Source organism: Amblyraja radiata, chromosome 8 (genome assembly GCF_010909765.2).
Source record: "Amblyraja radiata isolate CabotCenter1 chromosome 8, sAmbRad1.1.pri, whole genome shotgun sequence".
NCBI lineage: Eukaryota > Metazoa > Chordata > Chondrichthyes > Rajiformes > Rajidae > Amblyraja > Amblyraja radiata.
Window position 1 is genome coordinate 40968664 of NC_045963.1, and position 19966 is coordinate 40988629.

Here is a 19966-nt window from a genome sequence, read left to right on the forward strand (position 1 = left end):
TAACTGGTGGGCCTAGCTTCAAGGCGAGAGGGGGAAAGTTTAACGGTGATGTGTGGGGCAGGTTTTTCTTACACAGAATGGTGGGGGCCTGGAATACGTCGTCAGGGGTGGTGGTGCAGGCAGATACGATAATGGCATTTAAGATGCTTTTGGATAGGCACATGGAAGTGCAGGGAATGGAGGGATATGGATCATGGACAATCAGATGAGATCAGTTTAACTTGGCATCATGTTCGGCACAAACGTGGCCAAAGGGCCCATTCTGTGCTGGTTTATTTACCCATAACCAGCTTGAAGAAAAAAGACACAAGGCGCTGGAGTAACTCAGCAGATCAGGCAGTATCTCTGGGGAACATGCATCGGTGACGTTTTGGGTCGGAACATCTTCATACGGAACCAGCTAATAACTGGTGTGGTATTTCCATGGTTTAAGATTGCCTGGAGCAATACTACAGACTGATACACGTTTATTAATTAATACAAAAAATTAAATTGACTTTGGTTTAGAGATACAGCATGGAAACAGGCCCTTCAGCCCACATCACCTATTCACATTTAGTTCTATGTTATCCCACTTTCTCATCCACTCGCTACACACTAGGGGAAATCTATAGAGGCGACAATTAATCTACAACTAGAGCACCCAGAGGAAACCCACGCGGACACAGAGAGAATGTACAAACTCCACACACAGACAGCACCTGAGGCCAGGATCGAACCCACGTCTCTGGTGCTGGGAGGCAGCGGCTCTACCCCTGCGCCACTGTGACATCCAACCCAACAGCTACTCCTGGCTTTGCCCTTGGTCATTTTCTCATCTCCTGGTTGGGAGTCTCCTTCAGTGAATGACCTCTGGTTATCAAACTCTCAATAACTGGTTCTATTCTCCAAGCTGGTTATTGGAACATAGAACCACACAGCACCGCAACGGGACCTCTGGCCCACAATGTTTGTGTCAAACAGTTCATCTAATCTCCTTTGCTTGTACATGATCCATATCCCTCCATTCCCTGCACTTCCACGTGCCTATCCAAAAACAGTTTAAACACCCCTATCGTATCTGCCTCCATAACCACCCCTCGCAGTGCGTTCCAGGCCCTCACTACTCTGTGTAAAAACCGTGTCAGGCAAAGAATCAGCTCGTGATGTTTGCCTGACACTGTGGCATCTATAACACAAAAGATTAGGGAATGCTAAACCAATTTGCCAAAGGAAGTCCTGCAGTAGATTTTCTGCACTGGTTGTGATAAGATATCCAATTGTGAGCTCCATCCAAAGCTGTGTCAGTTTTAAAAACAACATTTAATTCGGCCGAGTTCATTTACATTGAACAAAGAATATGTCATGAAAAATCAAACAGTGTCTGAAGAAGGGTCTCAACCCGAAACATTGCCAATTCCTTCTATCCATAGATGCTGCCTCACTCCCTGAGTTTCTCAAGCGTTTTTTGTCCACCTAGTGTTTTTAAAAGCGTGTTTTTATTTAAAAAATTGGCCTAAAACTACTCTGATGTACACAAAATCAGTAACTCTCAGCAGGTGTTGGATATCGAAATGTAAGGAATCATTTTGTTAAGCACAAATACAGCTGGGCGGCATTGTGGTGCAGCGGGTAGTGCCACTGCCTCACAGCTCCAGAGACCTGGGTTCAATCCTGGCCTCAGGTGCTTTCTCTGTGGAGTTTGCACATAACCCGCTGAGTTACTCAATCATTTTGTGTTTATCTTTGGTATAAACCAGTCTCCCTGTGACTGCGTGGGTTTTTCCCTATTGTTCCGGTTTCCTCCCACATCCCAAAGACGTGCAAGTTTGTCGGTTAATGGTGGTCGCACCTACCATTGTTGTTCCGCTCATCGATCGGTGCGCGGATACCGCCCCCGCCCGTCAGACAAATGGCTACATGGCTCCAAAACAGATCGTCTGGCTTTCTGATATTTTGCTGGATCTGAATTGAGAGAGAGTGAGAGTCAGGGAGAGGAGAGAAAGTGACGGGAGAGGTATGGGAAAGGAGAAGGAGAAACGGAGTGAGAGGGAGAGAGACAGAGAATGAGCAAAGGAAAGACAGGGAGGAAACGAGAGGGTGAGAGAGAGAGAGGAGGAAGAGCGAGAGGGAAAGGGAGAGCAGAAGAGAGAAGGGGAGCGGAGAAGGAGAGATAGAGAGAGAAGAAGGGATAAAAGAGATGGAGAGTGAGGGAAGAGCAGGTAAGGGAGAGAGGGGTGAAAGGAGACAGAAGGGGGAGAGAGAGAGAGAGAGAGAGCGAGAGAGAGGAAGAGGGAGAGAGAGAAAGGGATAGAGAGGGGGAAGGGAGAGAGAAGGTAGGGATTGAGCGTGAAAAAGGAGAAAGAGGAAGGGATAGAGAGAGAGATGGAGGGAGAGGAAGTGAGAGCGGTAGAGGGACAGAGGGAGAAGGAGAGGTAGCGAGAGGAGAGAATGAGGGATGGGCAGAGGGAAAGAGAGCGGGAAATGCAGCATTGATTTCATCAGTACACTTGAACATTTCTACTTGAACGTTTTGGGGACGGTGATGTGAGTGGGAAGTGATGGAACAGGTTGGGTGACCACATTACTTCTCTACACTGACGTGCAGAGACACACCAGCTCTGCATTGGTCACCACCACCACCACCGCCTGCTTCCCCCTGCGGCGGGTAAGTAAATTGTCCCTTATGTGTAGGATAGTACTAGTGTGCGGGGATCGCTGGTTGGAGCGGGCTCGGTGGACCTGTTTACACGCTTCTAACGTAAACTAAATAATGGAGGGGGAAAATGCTTTAGCTGATTCAGTGATTTAATAGTTTTGTTTATTGTCACGTGTACCGAGGTTCAGTGAAAAGCTTTTGGTGCGCGCTATCTAGTCAGCGGAAAGGCAGATGGTCCGAGCCCAAGTCTGAAGAAGGGCCTCGACCCGAAACGTGACCCATCCCTTCTCTCCAGAGATGCTGCCTGTCCCGCTGAGTTACTCCAGCATTTTGTGTCTACTTTCGATTTAAACCAGCATCTGCAGTTCTTTCTTACACAAGGCAGATGGTCCTTTGGCCAACCAATGCGGCAGGCCGTCACAGTGAATGTAGGGCCCAGAGGAATGTTGTAGAGCATTGGGCTGCACAGTGGCACAGCGGTAGAGTTGCTGCCTTACAGCGCCAGAGACCCAGGTTCGATCCTGACTACAGGTGCTGTCTGTATGGAGTTTGTACGTTCTCCCCGTGACCGTGTAGGGTTTTCCCAGAGTGCTCTGGCTCCTCTCACACTCCAAAGATGTGCAGGTTTGTAGGCTAATTTTGAAACAGTAATCCATGCCTTCATCACGTCTAGGCTGGATTACTGTAACGCACTCTATTTTGGAGTTACTCGATCTTCCCTGGCTCGTCTCCAGTTGGTTCAGAATGCTGCTGCTCGCCTTTTAACTGGAACTCGAAAGAGGGAGCACATAACGCCAATCCTGGCCTCCCTCCACTGGCTGCCGGTGTACTTTCGAGTTCATTTTAAGACTCTTTTATTTGTTTTTAAATCTTTAAATGGTCTCGCCCCGCCTTACCTCTCTGAGCTGCTTCATCCCTACGCTCCTGCCCGGTGCCTCAGGTCAGCTGCTCCTGGAGGTACCGAGGTCTAAGCGGAAGCTCAGAGGGGATAGAGCCTTCTCTGTTGCTGCTCCGGCGTTATGGAACACTCTGCCGTTGCACATCAGACAGGCCCCCTCACTGTCCATCTTCAAAACCAATCTTAAAACCCTTTTCTATTCCTTGGCTTTTGACCCTGCATGAGACTTTGCTCCTGTTTTAGTGTTTTTAATGTTTTTTTAATTGTTTTTACTCTCTCTTTTAATGTTTTTATTGTCGTGTAATAATTTTTTGTACATGATTAGTCATGTACAGCACTTTGTTGCAACAGTGGTTGTTTTTAAAGTGCTCGATAAATAAAGTTATTATTATTATTAATTAACTTCCGATGATTGTGGACATATGATGGTATGAGTACGTGTCAGCGGGAGATGGTAGACTGCTCACCATAGCATCACAGATCAAGTTCCCCATGTTGCATTCCAGATTCCGGCATCCCCCCGTGGTCCCGTCCAAGTACACCACGGTCCGGCCAATGGTTTCTTTCCCAAAATTGGCCAGGGAGGCTTTCCACCTGTCCACATCTGTCAGCAACTTCTTCTCTGCAGGGGAGGTAAGGTTTCACCAATGGTCATGTTTGGGGTAAACCGGCCTTCGCCCCTCTGCCAGCCCAGCCACTCCCCGTCCACTCTTCCCCATCCCTCTGACTGCCTCTCCCCACTCAGACTCCGCAGCAAGGCCACCAGCACAATCAAGGATGGATGGGTCTCACACCAGACATTCCCTCTTCTCCCCTCTCCCATCAGGGCAGGAGGTACAGAAGTTTGAAAAGTCACACCTCTGGAATTGGCGGCACAGCGGGTAGAGCCACAGACTCACAGCACCAGAGACTCCGGTTCGATCCTGACTATGGGTGCTGTCTGAATGTGGAGTTTGTACGTTCTCCCTGTGACCACGTGGGTTTTCTTCAGGTGCTGTCACATTTCAAAGATGTGCAGGTTTGTAGGTTAATTGGCCTCTGTAAATTGTCCCTATGTGTAGGATAGAACTAGTGTACGAGTGATTGCTGGTTGGTGTGGACCGAGGGGCCTGTTTCCATGCTGTCTCTCCAAACTAATCTAAACTAAGCTAATCAACGCTAAACTAGACTCAGCTAAGATAAACTCAGCTACGCTAACCTCAGCTAAACCAAACTCAGCCAAGCCAATCTCAGCTACGTTAAACTCAGCTAAACCAAACTCAGTTAAATCAAACTCAGCTACGCTAAACTCAGCTACGCTAAACTCAGCTAAGCTAAACTAGAATCAGCTAAGCTAAGATAAACGAGGCTCAACCCCATTCTCCTGTCTTCTCCCTGTAGCCTTTTACAACTAAACAAGATTCTGTCATCCCTGCTTTAAAATATCCAATGACTTGGCCACCACCCTCATGTGGCAATAAATTCTACAGATTCGCCACCCTCTGGCAAAATAAATTCCTCCTCATCTCCATTCTAAAGGTACGTCTATTTATGCTGAGGCTGTGCCTTCTGGTCCTCGACTCTAGTGGGAATATCCTCTCCCCATCCACTCTCTCCAGGCCTTTCATATCTATCTACCCTATCTTTGCCTCTGGTAATTTTATATATCTCTACTTGGACAAAGGAATTGAAGGCTTAGTGTCAAAGTTTGCAGTTGACACGCAAATAGGTGGAGGGACAGGTCATGTAGAGAAAGCAGGGACTCTGCAGAAAGACTTGGACAGGTTGGGAGGGTGGGCAGAGAAGTGGCAGATAGAATATAGTGTAGCAAAGTGTGGAGTCATGCAATTTGGTAGTAGGAATAAAGGCATAGGCTATTTTCTAAATGGGGTGAAAATTCCCCAAAAGTTAATCTGCAAGTCGAATCGAGAGCAAAGAAAGCAAACTCAATGCTAACATTTTTTCAATAGGGCTTGTATATAAAACAGGGATGTAATGTTGAGGTTCTAAGGCATTGGTTAGGCCGCATTTGGAAAATCGTGAGCCATTTTGGGCACCATATCTAAGGAAGGATGTGCTGGCTCTGGAGAGGGTCCAGAGGAGGTTTACAGGAATGATCCCAGGAATGAGTAGGTTAACCTATGATGAGCGTTTATCCGCACTGGGCCTGTACTCACTGGAGTTTAGAAGAATGAGGGGGGACCTCATTGAAACATACGGAATAGTGAAAGGCTTGGATAGAGTGGATGTGGAGAGGATGTTTCCACTAGTGGGGGAGTCTAGGAATAGAGGTCATAGCTTTCGACTTAAAGGACATTCTTTTAGGAAGGAGATCAGGAGAAATTTATTTAGTTAGAGGGCGGGGAATTTGTGGAATTCTTTGCCACAGGCTGGAGGCCACATCAGAGGATATTTTTAAGGCGGAGATAGATAGATTCTTGAATCGTACAGGTGTCAGAGGTTATGGGGAGAAGGCATGAGAATGGTGTTAGGAGGGAGAGATAAATCAGCCATGGTTGAATGGCGGAATAGACTTGGTAGGCCGAATGGTCCAAATCTACTCCTATTCCTTATGACCTATCAAGTCTTCCCTCAACCTCCGATGGTCCAGAGAAAACAATCCAAGTCTATCCAAACGCTACATGTGGTTCAAACCCTCTAATCCAGGCACCATTCTAATAAACTTCCTTTGCACTCTCTCCATATCAATTCCTGTAACAGGGTGACCAGACTGCACGCAATACTCCAGATCTGGCCCAACCAAATGTGTGGGAAGGAATAGCAGATGTTGATTTACAATGAAGATGGGCACAAAAAGCTGCAGAAACAAGAGCGTGTCAGACAACATTTCTGGTGAAAAGGAATAGGTGAGGTTTTGGGTCAAGATCTTGAGACGTCAGCTATCCATGTTCTCCAGAGATGTTGCCTGACCCGCTCTTGTGTGTATCTATGGCCTGACAGAGTCCCACAAAGGTGTGCGTTACCCTGGGGGATGCTGCTGTTTAGCAGGATGGGGTTCCCTTTACTCTCCGTCACTAGGCCCGCGTTGTCGAAGGTGAGCTGCAGATGTCCCAGGTACTTCCCATACGCGTAGGCCTGGACCACAGGGACCAACTGCCCATGGTCTGACTTCACCATGAATGGGTATTGGCCAACTGGTACATCGTTGGAAGGAGCCATGCCTGTGAAAACAACCCGACAACATAAGCAATGTAGACACGAGTCTACTTAAGTATCTGTAATAAAATATAAGCAGGATTCAAGGATTCCAATCAATTGCTGGAGAAAGATCATTTTGAAGAGTACAAACAATTGTATTTATTGAAGTAAGATACAGGAAAACTATCTTCTTCTTGCGTATGGCGTGCACAGCCTAAAGTTGTAGGACAACTTGTTCGATTTGATCAATTAGCTTGGTATAAAAGCAAATTGTCCCTAGTGTGTAGGATAGTGTAAGTGTGCGGTGATCGCTGGCCGTGCTGGATCTCTAAACTATACTGATCGTGGGAATGTTGGACAAACCCGGAGGGGGGAGGGGGGACATTGCCGAGATCGCCGACATCACCGCGGTGAGCCGGCATGTGCACTGTAAGTCGGACGCGAGGCTGGGCGTCAGACGGGTGCACGGCAGGGGCGGTACCTGTGTAAAGGAAGGTGTTGCTGTGTCCGCCCACCACCGCATCCACTCCCCGCACTTTCTGCGCGATCAGCTGGTCGGTCTGGAAGCCCGCGTGCCCCAGGGCGATGATCTTGTTCACCCCCTGCTTCGTCAGCATGTCCACCTCGCGCTGTATGGCCACAATCTCATCCTCAAAGATCAGGTGCGGCCCTGGAACAACAACAACAATGCACGTTCTCCAGTTATAGGTAACTTCGACCAACACCTGCCTTCCCCCTCCCCCCACCCACCCCCCCATTCACTTTACACCACAATGTGAGTTTATTGTCACGTGTACCGAGGTACAGTGAAAAGCTTTTGTTACGTGCTAACTAGTCAGTGGAAAGACTACATGATTACAATCAAGCCATCAACAGTGTACAGATACAGGATAACGGGAATGTTTAGTGCAAGATAAAGGCAGTAAAGTCCGATCAAAAATAGTCTGAGGGTCTCCAATGAGGAAGTGTGGGAGTATACCGGCCCTTTCCCCTCTGCCACCCCAGCCCCTCCTGATCCATAATCCCCTCCTTTCCCCCGCCGTGGCCTCCAGCATCATTAGGGACCAGTCACGCCCTATTCATTCCCTCTTTTCCCCTCTCCCACAGGCAAGAGGGACAGAAGTTTGAAAATGCACCTCCAGATTCAGGGACAGTTTCTTCTCAGCTGTTATCAGGCAACTGAACCATCCTATAAGCAACTAGAGAGCGGTCTTGACCCCCCATCTACCTCACTGGAGACCTTTGGACTCTCTTTCATCTGACTTTTCTGGACTTTATCTTGCACTAAACGTCATTCCCTTTATCCTGTATCTGTGGACGGCTTAATTGTAATCATGTGTAGTCTTTCTGCTGACGCAACAAAAAGCTTTTCAATGTACCAGGGCACACGTGACAATAATAATCGAAACTAAAGCCCGACAGACCTTGCATCAGTTCCTTCCCTACATTAACAGTCCGTTAACTAGTTTCATGGCTCTCACTATGTATCCCTCTTGCGCTCACACATGTTTCTGTTGAACAATCTGCCTATCAAGGAACTGGTCGCTGGCCATGATTGTCCAGCATCTTTTTGCTTCCAGTTTGTTTCCGACCCGATCAGTCTGAAGAAGGGTTCCGACCCATAATGTTACATATGTACTCCAGAGATGCTGCCTGACCCGCTGAGTGACTCCAGCACTTTGTGTCGATTTTTACAGACAATGCGAACTTGATGGGAATGTCAATGCACCGTGTCGGCAAGAGGCATTAGTTTATTGTCACGTGTAGCGAGGTACAGTGAAAAGCAGTCAGCGGAAAGACAATCCATGATTACAATAGAATCGTCCACGGTGTACAGATACATAATAAAGGAAATATCGTGAATAACGTTTCGTGCAAAGTAAAACCAGAGTGTTTCCAGTGCGGTAGATAGTAGTTCAGGACAGCAGTCGCAGGCCGTTCAACACCTACCTGGGCTGGAGAGAGTTGGGGTTTCCTTAGTGGTATATCCAACCACGCCAATCTTCTCACCACCTCTCATCAGCACAGTTGAAGCCTTGTAGTAGCCCTTGAGGCTTGGGACTTGGTCTGCATCTTCTTTAAGATTCGCACTCAGCACTGGGAACGTAACGTTGCGGAGGAAAGGCTCCAAAAGACCATCGGCACCGTTGTCAAACTCATGGTTGCCCAAGGCCTGTCGAGCAGAAGAGGAAAAGCAGTCAACAAACAGTGCAACGCGCAAGGTATGGAAGCAAGGATGATACTTCCACCGGCTGGGATTTAAGAACTGGCCTCACAGTTCGGCAGTGAGGGGCAGGACACGTAGCCCTGAGATGAGAACATACTTCTGCACTCTGAGGGGTAAGGACTACCCTTAGAATTCTCCGGCCCAGAGGACTGTAGAGACTCGGCTGTTGGGTTGTTCTGGATGTTAAAGGAGATCATGAGATTGACAGATTGTTGATTAGGACAGGTGTCAAGGATTATGGGGATAAGGCAGGAGAATGGGGTTGAGAGAGAAAGATAGATCAGCCATGATTGAATGGCGGAGTAGACTTGATGGACTAAATAGCCTAATTCTGCTAGTAGAATATATGAACTTAGGCAAGGAAGTAAAGTTTAAAAGATTGGAACAATTGTAATGTGTGATTTCAGATCAACTTCTGGGACCAGCACACAGTCGCCTAGCTTGGGCGCCATCTTAAGATCATTCTGAAGTGGCTCTGAGGTGGCACAGTGACGCAGCGGTAGAATTGTTGCCTTACAGCGCCAGAGACACAGGTGCAATCCTGTCCTCTGGTGCTGTCTGCACAGAGTTTGCACGTCCTCCTTGTGACCACGTGGGTTTTCTCCAGGTGCACCGGGTTCCTCCCACACTCCAAAGACGTACAGGTTTGTAGGTTAATTGGCTTTGGTAAAAAAAATTGTGAATTGTCCCTATGTGTGTATAATAGTGTTAGTGTTTGAGGTAATCGCTGGTTGGTTTGGACTCGGTGAGCTGAAGGGCTTGATTCCGCAGTGTATCTTTATAGTCTAAAAGGTGGAAGATCAGCTTATTGAATGATGGAACAGATTGAGGAAGATCAGCTTCTGTTTCTTATAGAACATGGAACAGCACAGCACATGAACAGCTTTGGGTTTAGGGTTATTATTGTCACTACTGAGCTACAGTGAAAAGATTTGTTTTACATGTTATCCAATAAAATCAGATAACATAAATAAATGCAATCGTCAAACTCAATGGGTAGAGTGAAGGGGAAGATACAGAGTACAGAATATAGTTCTCAGTTTTGTAGCTCATCGGATCCATAGACAAAGTCCAATGTCCACGATGGGATAGATGTGAATCGGACAATACCTTAGCATATGGAAGGACCGTTCAAAAGCCTGCTAACAGAAAGGAAGTAGCTGTTCCTGAGTCTGGTGGTGCGCACTTTCAAGCTTCTGTACCTTCTGCCAGATGGGAGCATGGAGAAGGAGGAATGACTGGGGTGGGGCAAGTCTGATTATGTTTGCTGCTTTACTGAGGCAGCGTGATGTGTAGATGGAGTCAATGGTGGAGAGTATGGTCTGTGTGATGGACTGGCTACATCTACAACTCTATGCAACTCCTTGCAGTCTTGGGCAGAGCTGTTTCCAAAACAAGGCTGTGGTGCAACTGGATAGTATGCTTTCTATGGTGCATCTGTAGAATTTCGTAAGAGTCAGAATTTCCTCAGACTTATCAGGAAGTCGAGTCATTGGTGTGCCTTCCCGGCTGTTTCTCTGATATGCTACCAATGTGGTAACATCCTTCCTTTAATGAGGACACAATTAATTGCTCAGACATGCATGAGATTATAACATAGGAGCAGAATTAGGCCATTCAGCCACCAAATCTACTCCATCATTCGATCATGACTATTCTATTTTTCTCTCTCAAACCCATTCTCCTGCCTTCCCCCCATAACCTAACTAATCAAGCCATTACTAATCAAGAACCTGTCAATCCCCATTTTAAAAATACTCAATGACAGCCTCCACCACCATCAGTGGCAATGAGTTCCACAGATTCACCACCCTCTAACTAAAGAAATTCCTCCTCATCTCCTTTCTAAATCACAATCACAATCACAATGTTTAAGAAAGAACTGCAGATGCTGGAAAAATCGAAGGTAGACAAAAATGCTGGAGAAACTCAGGGGGTGAGGCAGCATCTATGGAGCGAAGGAATAGGTGACGTTTCGGGTTGACCCGAAATGTCACCTATTCCTTCGCTCCATAGATGCTGCCTCACCCACTGAGTTTTTCCAGCATTTTTGCCTATCAAAATCACAATAATACTTTATTAGCCAAGCATGTTTTGCAAAATACGAGGAATTTCATTTGCCAAGTCAGTCATACAAATAAAACGCAACAGAACACACAAAACACATTTGAACATAAACATCCACCACAGAGACTCCACATTCCTCACTGTGATGGAAGGCGAAAAAAAGTTTAATCTCTTCCCTTAGTTCTCCTACACTCGCGCAGCCAGTGGCGTTTTAGGCCCTCCGCATTGAGGCGATCAGCTCCTGCATCCGGGGGATGTCAGCTCCCCCGTGTCGCCGATCGGACCCCGCGTCGGGGCTGGTCGAGCCTCTGCATTCGTTAGAGCTCCCAACATCCATGACCTCTCCAGAGACTGGGAGCTCCTGATGGTAAGTCCGCAGGCTGCGGTTGGAGCGATCCCAGGCTAGGGATCAGCTACGATATTAAGTCCACGCCCCGTGGTAGGGCCTAAGGTCAGTCCGAGGAGGCCTCCAGCTCCATCGATGGTAGGCCGCAAAGCAACCGGAAACGCGACCTAGAAACATTGTGTCTCCGGCAATAAGAAACTGAAAAAAACAAACCGGAGAACTTTTCCACAAACCTATAAAACGCACTAAAAATTAAAAAAAGAGGAACAAACAAACAGACGGAAAAACAAACAGACGGTTGGCGGGGCTGCCAATCGTTCTGCACCCCTGGTGGTCAATAAAGGTACGTCCTTTTATTCTGAGGCAGTGCCTTCTGGTCTTAGACACTCCACACTCTACCTTGTGGAGGAGGTGTGGAAGAGGGTGTGGAAGAGGATGTGGAGGAGGGTGTGGAGGAGGGTGTGGAGGAGGGTGTGGAGGAGGGTGTGGGGTGAGGGAATTGGAGGGGGTTGTGGGGGTGGAGGGTGTGGGGTTGGGGGGGGGGGTGTGGAAGGGGTAGGGGGTGGTCATGTACTGGGTGCCTGGGGTTGATCACTTGGTATCTGGGCTGTTCACAGCTGTTCCACTGAGTACAACTGGTGTTGACTGCACCATGCTCATTTAAACTTAGATTCATCAAAAACAAGTTTCTTTTCATGAAACCCTGCAGCCAGTAACCAGCCCATGCATATTTTGAGAACTTGGCATTGAATATTGGCCCTGGTTTGTGTGATCCCGTGCCAATGCAGCTCAAGGCATTCTCACTGTGTCCCCATTATTGTGCCAAGTTCATTCTCCCTCCATCTCTGTCTCCACCTCTCCTCCACTCTCACCGCCAGTCTTCCTCTGCCTCTCCCACAACCATCCCACTTCACCCTCTGTATCTCACCCTCTGCCTCTCCTCCACTCCCACTATCTGACCCTGCTCCCTCAGTTTCCCTCGTTCATCTCTATCTGTCTCCCTCCCTCTGTCTCCCTCCCTCTGTCTCTCTCCCCCTCCCTCACACCAACTCTCCCCTGCTCTCACCTGCAGTCTGCTTTTTTCACCTCCCTCCCGCTCCCTCCGTCTCTCGCTCCACTTCTTCCCCACTCGCTCCTTCTCTCTTGATCCTCCCACCATTCTGCACCATGATCAGCACAGACATTGTGGGCCGAAGTTCCTGTGCTGCTCTGGTTTCTTAAGGCACAGTTGGGACGAGACCTTTGCAAGAACTGGAAACATTGCTTCCATCCTCTGAGGGTCCGAATTCATGTTTGAGGTAATATCTGGGAACTCCACCCATTAGTTTGATTCGATTGAACTTGGCGAGAGTTCATTTCCGTAACTGAAGCTGTCGACGGCTCCCTGGCGCTGACTGTCTGGGTTCTACAGGTTAGGTTACAGCAAGAAATATAAATGCCACAGAACCAACCCAAACCACCGACCCCATTTCTCTTTCGACAAATACTTCCTGACCTGCTGGGAGTTTTCAGCACTTTGTTTTTATTTCCAATTTCCAGCATCTGCTGTTTTTAATTTTTTTTTTTAATGATTACAGGCTAGTTAACATTAACATGAAGAGGAGTTTTATACAAATCACTCGCTATACAAGCCCAGCCATTACATATGTGGCGTCTGCCCCAGGCACCACACCTCAACAAAGACAAGTTAATTAAAAAGGGTTAATGAGGGGCGGTACAGTGGTAGAGTTGCTGCCTTACAACGCCAGAGAACCGGGTTCAATCCTGACTACCGGTGTCGTCAGTACGGAGTTTATACATTCTCCCAGTGTTTAGTTTAGAGATACAGCATGGAAACAGGCCCACCGAGTCCACGCCGACCAGTGATCACCCTGAAGCTAGTTCTATCCTACACACTAGGGACAGTTTACGGAAGCCAATTAACCTACAAACCTGCATGACTTGAGTGTGGGAGGAAACCAGAGCACCTGGAGAAAACCCATGTGGTCACAGGAAGAACGAACAAACTCCATACACAGAACCCCCGTAAACAGGATCGAACCCGGGTCTCTTGGCCCTCTAAGGCAGCAACTCTACCGCTGCACCACTGTGACATGATAGGTGTATGGAAAGAGCAGCTGGAGGAGGCAGTCAAGACAGGTACTATCGCAACGTGAAAGAAACATTTAGAAAGGTACAGGTAAAGGATAGGTTTAGAGGGATATGGGCCAAAGGCAGGCAGGTTAGACTAGTGTAGACAGAGCATGTTGGGCAGTGTGGGCACGTGGCCTGTTTCCACGCTGTGAGACTGTAACTCTATGGATATGGGCTAAACGGGACTAAATTAGATGGGGTAATTTGGTCGGTATGGATGAGTTGGGCCTATGACTCATAACTCTAAGTTTAAGAAGATTTTTAAATAGTTAATTGGGTGGTGAGTAGGAAAAGTTTATGAAAGTAATTCTAGACCAAGGAATCCCAACTTCATTAAATGAAAGCAACATGTTGTTGTGATAACTCTTCATAAAGGACTGATGTCATCACCACTGCTCCTCTTTAGAGCTATGCTGGGATTTCTCAAGGGCTTTCTGCCAACCCATGGTCAGTGACGAACATGCCCAGGATATTTTTATTTTTAATCTATTTTAACGTTTAATTTAGAGTTTAGAGATTCAGAAATCGGAGGTGCAAAGGGACCTGGCAGTGCTAGTGCAGGATTCCTAATAAGTTAATTTGCAAGTTGAATCGGGAGTAAGGAATGCAAATAGAGTCATACAGTGTGGAAACAGGCCCTTCAGCCCAACTAGCTCACACTGGCTAACATGTCCCAGCTACACTAGCCCCACCTGCCTGCGCTTGGTCCATATTCCTCCAAACTTGTCCTACCCATGTTCCAGTCTAAATGTTTCTTAACACACAATGGAAAAATTATGGAATTAAAAAGATTGGACATCTTTATAGGAAAGGCATTTTTCTTTCATTTCAGGAGTTACAACAGATCTACGGTCTACACTCAAATAATTTCTTCAGATATCTACAAATTAGAGATTATGTTAAATCTAATACACAAGATTATAGGACTAGGGAACCAGAAATTCTTGATGAATGTTTGAATAAGCATCCTAACACTGAAAAATTAATAACATATTTATAACACCCTCTTAGACAGCGAGGTACCATCGATGGAATTATATAGATACACATGGGAAAATGAATTAGGTCAACCTATAACGAAAGATATTTGGGACGAAAGTCTACAATATATACATCAATGCTCGTTAAATGCCAGACATGCTTTAATACATTTAAAGTTTTACACAGATTACATTACTCTAAAATAAAACTAAATAGAATCTTCCCACATATTTCTCCTGTCTGTGATAAATGTCTGCATCTAGAGGCCAATTTAACACATACTTTTGCAAATTGTACAAAAATCAAAAATTTCTGGACTGATATTTTTGGAATAATTTCTGAAGTTGTTAATACTAAATTGGATCCAGACTCAAAACTAATAATACTTGGAATATCAGAACAATGTTTAACACTCACAACAAGCCAAAGAAACTTCCTCGATTACAGTATAATAACTGGGAAACAATTGATATTAAAATTTTGGAAAGGCCCTATAACCCCCACAATTAAAATGTGGATTGTGGAAATGTCGGAGACCCTACACCTCGAAAGAATTAGACTTGTCTTAATGGACAAACAAGAACTTTTTGTTAAAATATGGTCTCCATTCATTAACTATTTGAAGGGATAGATTGGCCCGGCACGGAAACCCAACTGATGCTTGAACTCAGGATTAGATGAAAAGTTATACTTTATAATCTACGAACCTATCTCCAATTACGTATTCTTAGTAATTCATTCCACTTTTTTTTCTTTTTTGACATTTGTAATTCTTTTTTTCTCTCTCTCTTTCTATCTATATATATAAAAAAAACTAGAAGCAGAATCAATCCACAATTGAAAAATTTAATAATGTATGATTGATGTACATGAAAAGTTTTTACTATAATATGTAACTATATTTTACCATAACATGTTTGCTTCTAATAAAAATATTATTAAAAAAAAAAAAAAAAAAAAAATGTTTCTTAAAACGTTGGGATAGGCCCAGCCTCAACTACCTCCTCTGGCAGCTTGTTCCATGCACCTACCACCCTTTGTGTGAAAAAGTTTTGCCTCAGATTCCTATTAAATCTTTTCCCCTTGTGCATCTACCTGATTCCTCTCATGGAAATTAAATGCAATGCTAAATGCATTAAATGCAATACCCTCTCATCCTTCTAAATTCTAAATATAAGCCCAGTCGGCCCATTCTTTCATCATATGTCAGTCCTGCCATTGCAGAAATGAACCTGGTGAACCAGGTGCGGTCTCACCAGGGCTCTGTACAACTGCATTAGGACTTCATTGTTCCTATATTCAAATCCTCTCGCTATGAAGGCCAATACGCCATTTGCATTCTTCACGCCTGCTGTACCTGCAGGCTTACTTTCAGTGACTGATGTACAAGGACACCCAGGTCTCGTTGCACCTCCCCTTTTCCTAATCTGACATCATTCAGAGATTAATCTGCTGGTATTGACAGCAGCCGTAGTCAGGATCGAGCCCGGGTCTGGCACCCGGGCCGGTTGCTATTGTAAGGCAGCAACTCTACCGCTGCACCACCGTGCTATTGTGCAAGCCTAATTTGTTATTAAAACATCCTGGAGTCCCTGTTCCGAGCAACAGCCCAGAACTCAAACTTGAACTAAGATCAGAGACTGTGGGTAAATGTGTCACAGTAGTGGAATAATGCTTCAACCAGCAACCTCGTCCCGCTGATGAATCAGTTCCTTCATCTCAAGCAACATGTGACAGAAATGGAATTGAAGGAACAAGAAATTGCAGGGAATTTTGGATGTAGCCCAGTCCATCACACAGACCAGACTCCCCACCGCCAGTGACTCCATCTACACTTCACGCTGCCTCGGGAAAGTAACCAACATAATCAAGGGCAAAACTCAAAGTACTAGAGGAACTCAGCGAGTCAGGCAGCATCTGTGGAGAACATGGGCAGGCAACGTTTCGGGTTTCAAGGTCAGTTTATTGTCACATGTACCAATTAAGGCACAGTGAAATTTGAGTTACCATACAGCCATACTAATTTAAAAGCAACAAGACACACAACCACATAAAATTTAACATCCACCACAGCGGTTGGGACCCTATGCCAACAATAATCAAGGATCTTTCCCACCGCGGGCATTCCTTCTCCCCGCTCTCATCCGGCAGAAGGTGCAGTAGCTGCAAAGTGAGCTCGACCCCAGACTCAGGAACAGTGGACCTTCCTTAGACAAGGGGGTAGCTGGACGCACCTTCCGGGGGGGGGGGGGGGGGGGGGGGGGGGGGGAGGAAGGAAGGAAAGACAGAAAGAAGGGAGGAAGGAAGGGAGGGAGAGACGGAGAGAGGGAGAGGGAGGGAGGGAGAGAGGGGAGAGAGGGAGAGAGGGAAAGGGAAGGGGGCGGGAGTGAGGGGAGAGAGGGAGAGAGGGGGAGAGGGGAGAGGGGAGAGGGGGAGAGGGGGAGAGGGGGAGAGGGAGGGAGGGAAGGAGGGAGGGAGGGAGGGAGGGAGGGAGGGAGGGAGGGATGGAAGGAAGGAAGGAAGGAAGGAAGGAAGGAAGGAAGGAAAGGAAGGAGGGAGGGAGGGAGGGAAGGAGGGAGGGATCAGTGTGCAGAGAGGCAGCAGGCCTGGGGCACATTTGCTTTCCAGATGAAATCGATAAGGGGGGAAGACGGAGATGGGAATAAACGTACTGTTTAGCAGGCAGACGAGGCAGAAACAAATAGTAGATAGGGGGGGTGGTGACAATGTGTCGGAAACAGTGTGGGGAGGGTGGAGTATTTGTCAGTGGGGGCGGCAGTGGTGAGGAAGTGGTCAAAGCCAGCAGATTACTGAAAGGCTTCTCAGAGTAAGAAGCTGCCTTTGCTGTATTCTTGTTCATGCCTGCCTCCCTGCTCAGGAAACTTGGCATCTGAGTGAATAATTATAGCAAGTGGCCGCTCCCTGGTACAAGCCTGTCATTGTATAATCAGCTGTGAGGGCCGTGGAAACTCCGCATGGAAGATGTATTATTTTTCACTATGAACTAGGGATAACACAGAACTAAGGTGGTAAAATTGCTGCCTTACAGTGCCAGAGACCCACATTCAATCCTGACTATGGGTGCTGTTTGTATGGAGTTTGCAGGTCTCCCTGTGCCACGTGGGGTTTCTCCGGTGCTCCGGTTTCCTCCCACACTCCAAAGACGTACACGTTTGTAGGTTAATTGGCTTTGGTAAATATTGTAAATTGTCGCTGGTGTGTAGGATAGTGCTAGTGCACAGGGATCGCTGGTCGGCGTGGACTAGGTGGGCTGAAGCACCCGTTTCCGTGCTGTATCTTTAAACTAAATTAAACTAGTGTACGGGTGATCGCTGATCGGCGAGGACTGGGGGGGGGGGGGGGGGGGGGGCCTGTTCCCATGCTGCATCTCTAAATTCTAAACTAAATTCTAAACCAGAACAAGTTTAGTTTAGAGATACAGTTTGGAAACAGGCCCTTGGTCCCACCGAGTCTACACCGACCATCAATCACTTGTTCACACTAGTTCCATGTTATCCCACTTTCCCATCCACTCCCTACACACTAGGGGCAATTTACAGAGGCCAATTAGCCTCTTTTGGGATGTGGGAGGAAACCGGAGCACCCGGAGGAAACCCAAGCGGTCACGGGGGAAGCATGTAAATTCCACTGGAAGACATCACCCGAGGGCGAGGATCGCATTGTGTCTGGTGCTGTGAGACAGCAGCTCTACCAGCTGAGCCACTGCGCAGTCATTGTTAACATAGAACAGGAGCAGGCCCTTTGTCCCATTATGTCCATGCCAAGCTGATGCCAAGATAAGCTCATTTCAGCAGCAGGTACACAATCCATATATGTGTGCCTATCCAAAAGACTCTTAATTGCCACTGTCGTATCTGCCTCCACTGCCACCCTCTGTATGAAGAACACCTAAACTAAACTAAATAGTGGGCTATTTCTATACAGTGGGTACTTAATCTGGAATTGTGCTTATATATAGAGATAAGTTACTGATCTGCACCTCAGTTTACTGACCTCGGTACATGTGATAATAAAGGGCCGTTGAACATTGAGGCAGGGTGATTCCACTAGTGACACTGTCTTGTCTGAACTGTCACACACACACTCATGAACGCAGAGAGAGTTCAGGCCACGGATTCCCACATAGTTTACACTGTGTGATAAGCCTGTCACGTCCTGGCTTCTTTCCAACTCACTCCTTCCATGAACACTGGCTTCATTCTGCTGTTGAATTATAGTCCAAAGACATGTACATCTGACTGCCTGAACATAACTCCCAATCATAGACACAAAATGCTGGAGTAACTACAGCAGGTTGGGCAGCATCTCTGGAGAAAAGGGATAGGTGATGTTTCGGGCCGTGACCCTTCACTCAGTCTGACGAATGTGTTCCAACCCGAAACGTCACCCATTCCTTTTCTCCAGAGATGCTGCCCCACCTGCTGAGTTAGTCCAGCATTTTATGCCTTTCTTCAGTGTAGACCAGCATCTGCAGTTCCTTCCTAAACATAACTTTCATTCATATCGGCAGCCAGCTCTCTTCCCTCTGCCCCCCCTTCATACTCACCCACATTTCCATTTCCCCTCCATCCTTCTTCCACCTGCATTCCTTCCTCTGGCTTCACGATTCATGCCTCTTCTCCCCTTATCACCATATCTTCAGGGTGCAGCAGGTAGAGCAGCTGCCTCACAGCACCAGAGACCCAGGTTAGATCCTGACCACGGACAGGTGCTGTCTGTGTGCAGTTTGTACGTACTTCCTGTGACTGCCCGGGTTTTCTTCAGGTGCTCTGGTTTGTTCCCACATTGCAGGTTTGTAGATTAATTGGCCTAGATTTCCACGCTATATCTTTAAAACTTCTCACACTTTTTGTCTTTTCATTTCTGGCCTTCCAACAAAGGCAATAGGTGACTTTTCAGGTCAAGAGCCTTCTCTCAGTCTGAAGAAGGATCGCGACCTGAGATGTAACCTCTTCCTTTTCTCCAGAGATGCTGCATGACCCGATGAGTTACTCCAGCAATTAGTGATGAGCAAGCAGAGTTAGATATAGCTCTTGGGGCTAATGGAATCAAGGGATATGGTGAAAAAAGTAGGAAAGGGGTACCTGTACTAATTTTGGATGATCAGCCATGATCATCTTGTATGGCGGTGCTGGCTCGAAAGGCCGAATGGCTTACTCCTGCGCCTATTTTTTATGTTTCTATGTAATTTGTGCCTATTCACCTATTATTTACCAGGCTTTGTCCAGCCCTCACCTCTTGTTCAGCATCCCCCTCCCACCCACTCCACCCCTATAATTAGTCTGAAGAACGGTCCCGACCTGAAACTTCACCTATTTCTTTTCTCCACAGATGCTGCCTGACCCACTGAGTTACTCCAGCACTTTGTGTCTATTTTTTTTGTCAACCAGCAGTTGCAGTTCCTTGTGTCTATATTTAACAGCTCTACAAAGTCACTTTCTCCAGGATGTCAAGTGTATACCAAAGGCAAAGCACCTGGCGTAGGTGATCTTTGTAGTGTATTTATTCATCATATTG

The 19966-nt window shown here is 46.8% G+C and overlaps 1 protein-coding gene across 1 annotated transcript in view; it reads right to left on the reverse strand.

The window, feature by feature from the left end:
* Nucleotides 1-19966, reverse strand: part of nt5e (5'-nucleotidase ecto) — a 38959-nt gene that overhangs the window by 10256 nt on the left and 8737 nt on the right. Inside the window, exons 2-6 of the mRNA XM_033025660.1 lie at nt 8625-8847; nt 7156-7344; nt 6500-6697; nt 4004-4158; nt 1836-1944 (exon numbers count right to left, since the gene is read on the reverse strand). Coding sequence (XP_032881551.1) covers nt 1836-1944; nt 4004-4158; nt 6500-6697; nt 7156-7344; nt 8625-8847 — 874 coding nt within the window. The remainder of the gene's footprint in view (nt 1-1835; nt 1945-4003; nt 4159-6499; nt 6698-7155; nt 7345-8624; nt 8848-19966) is intronic.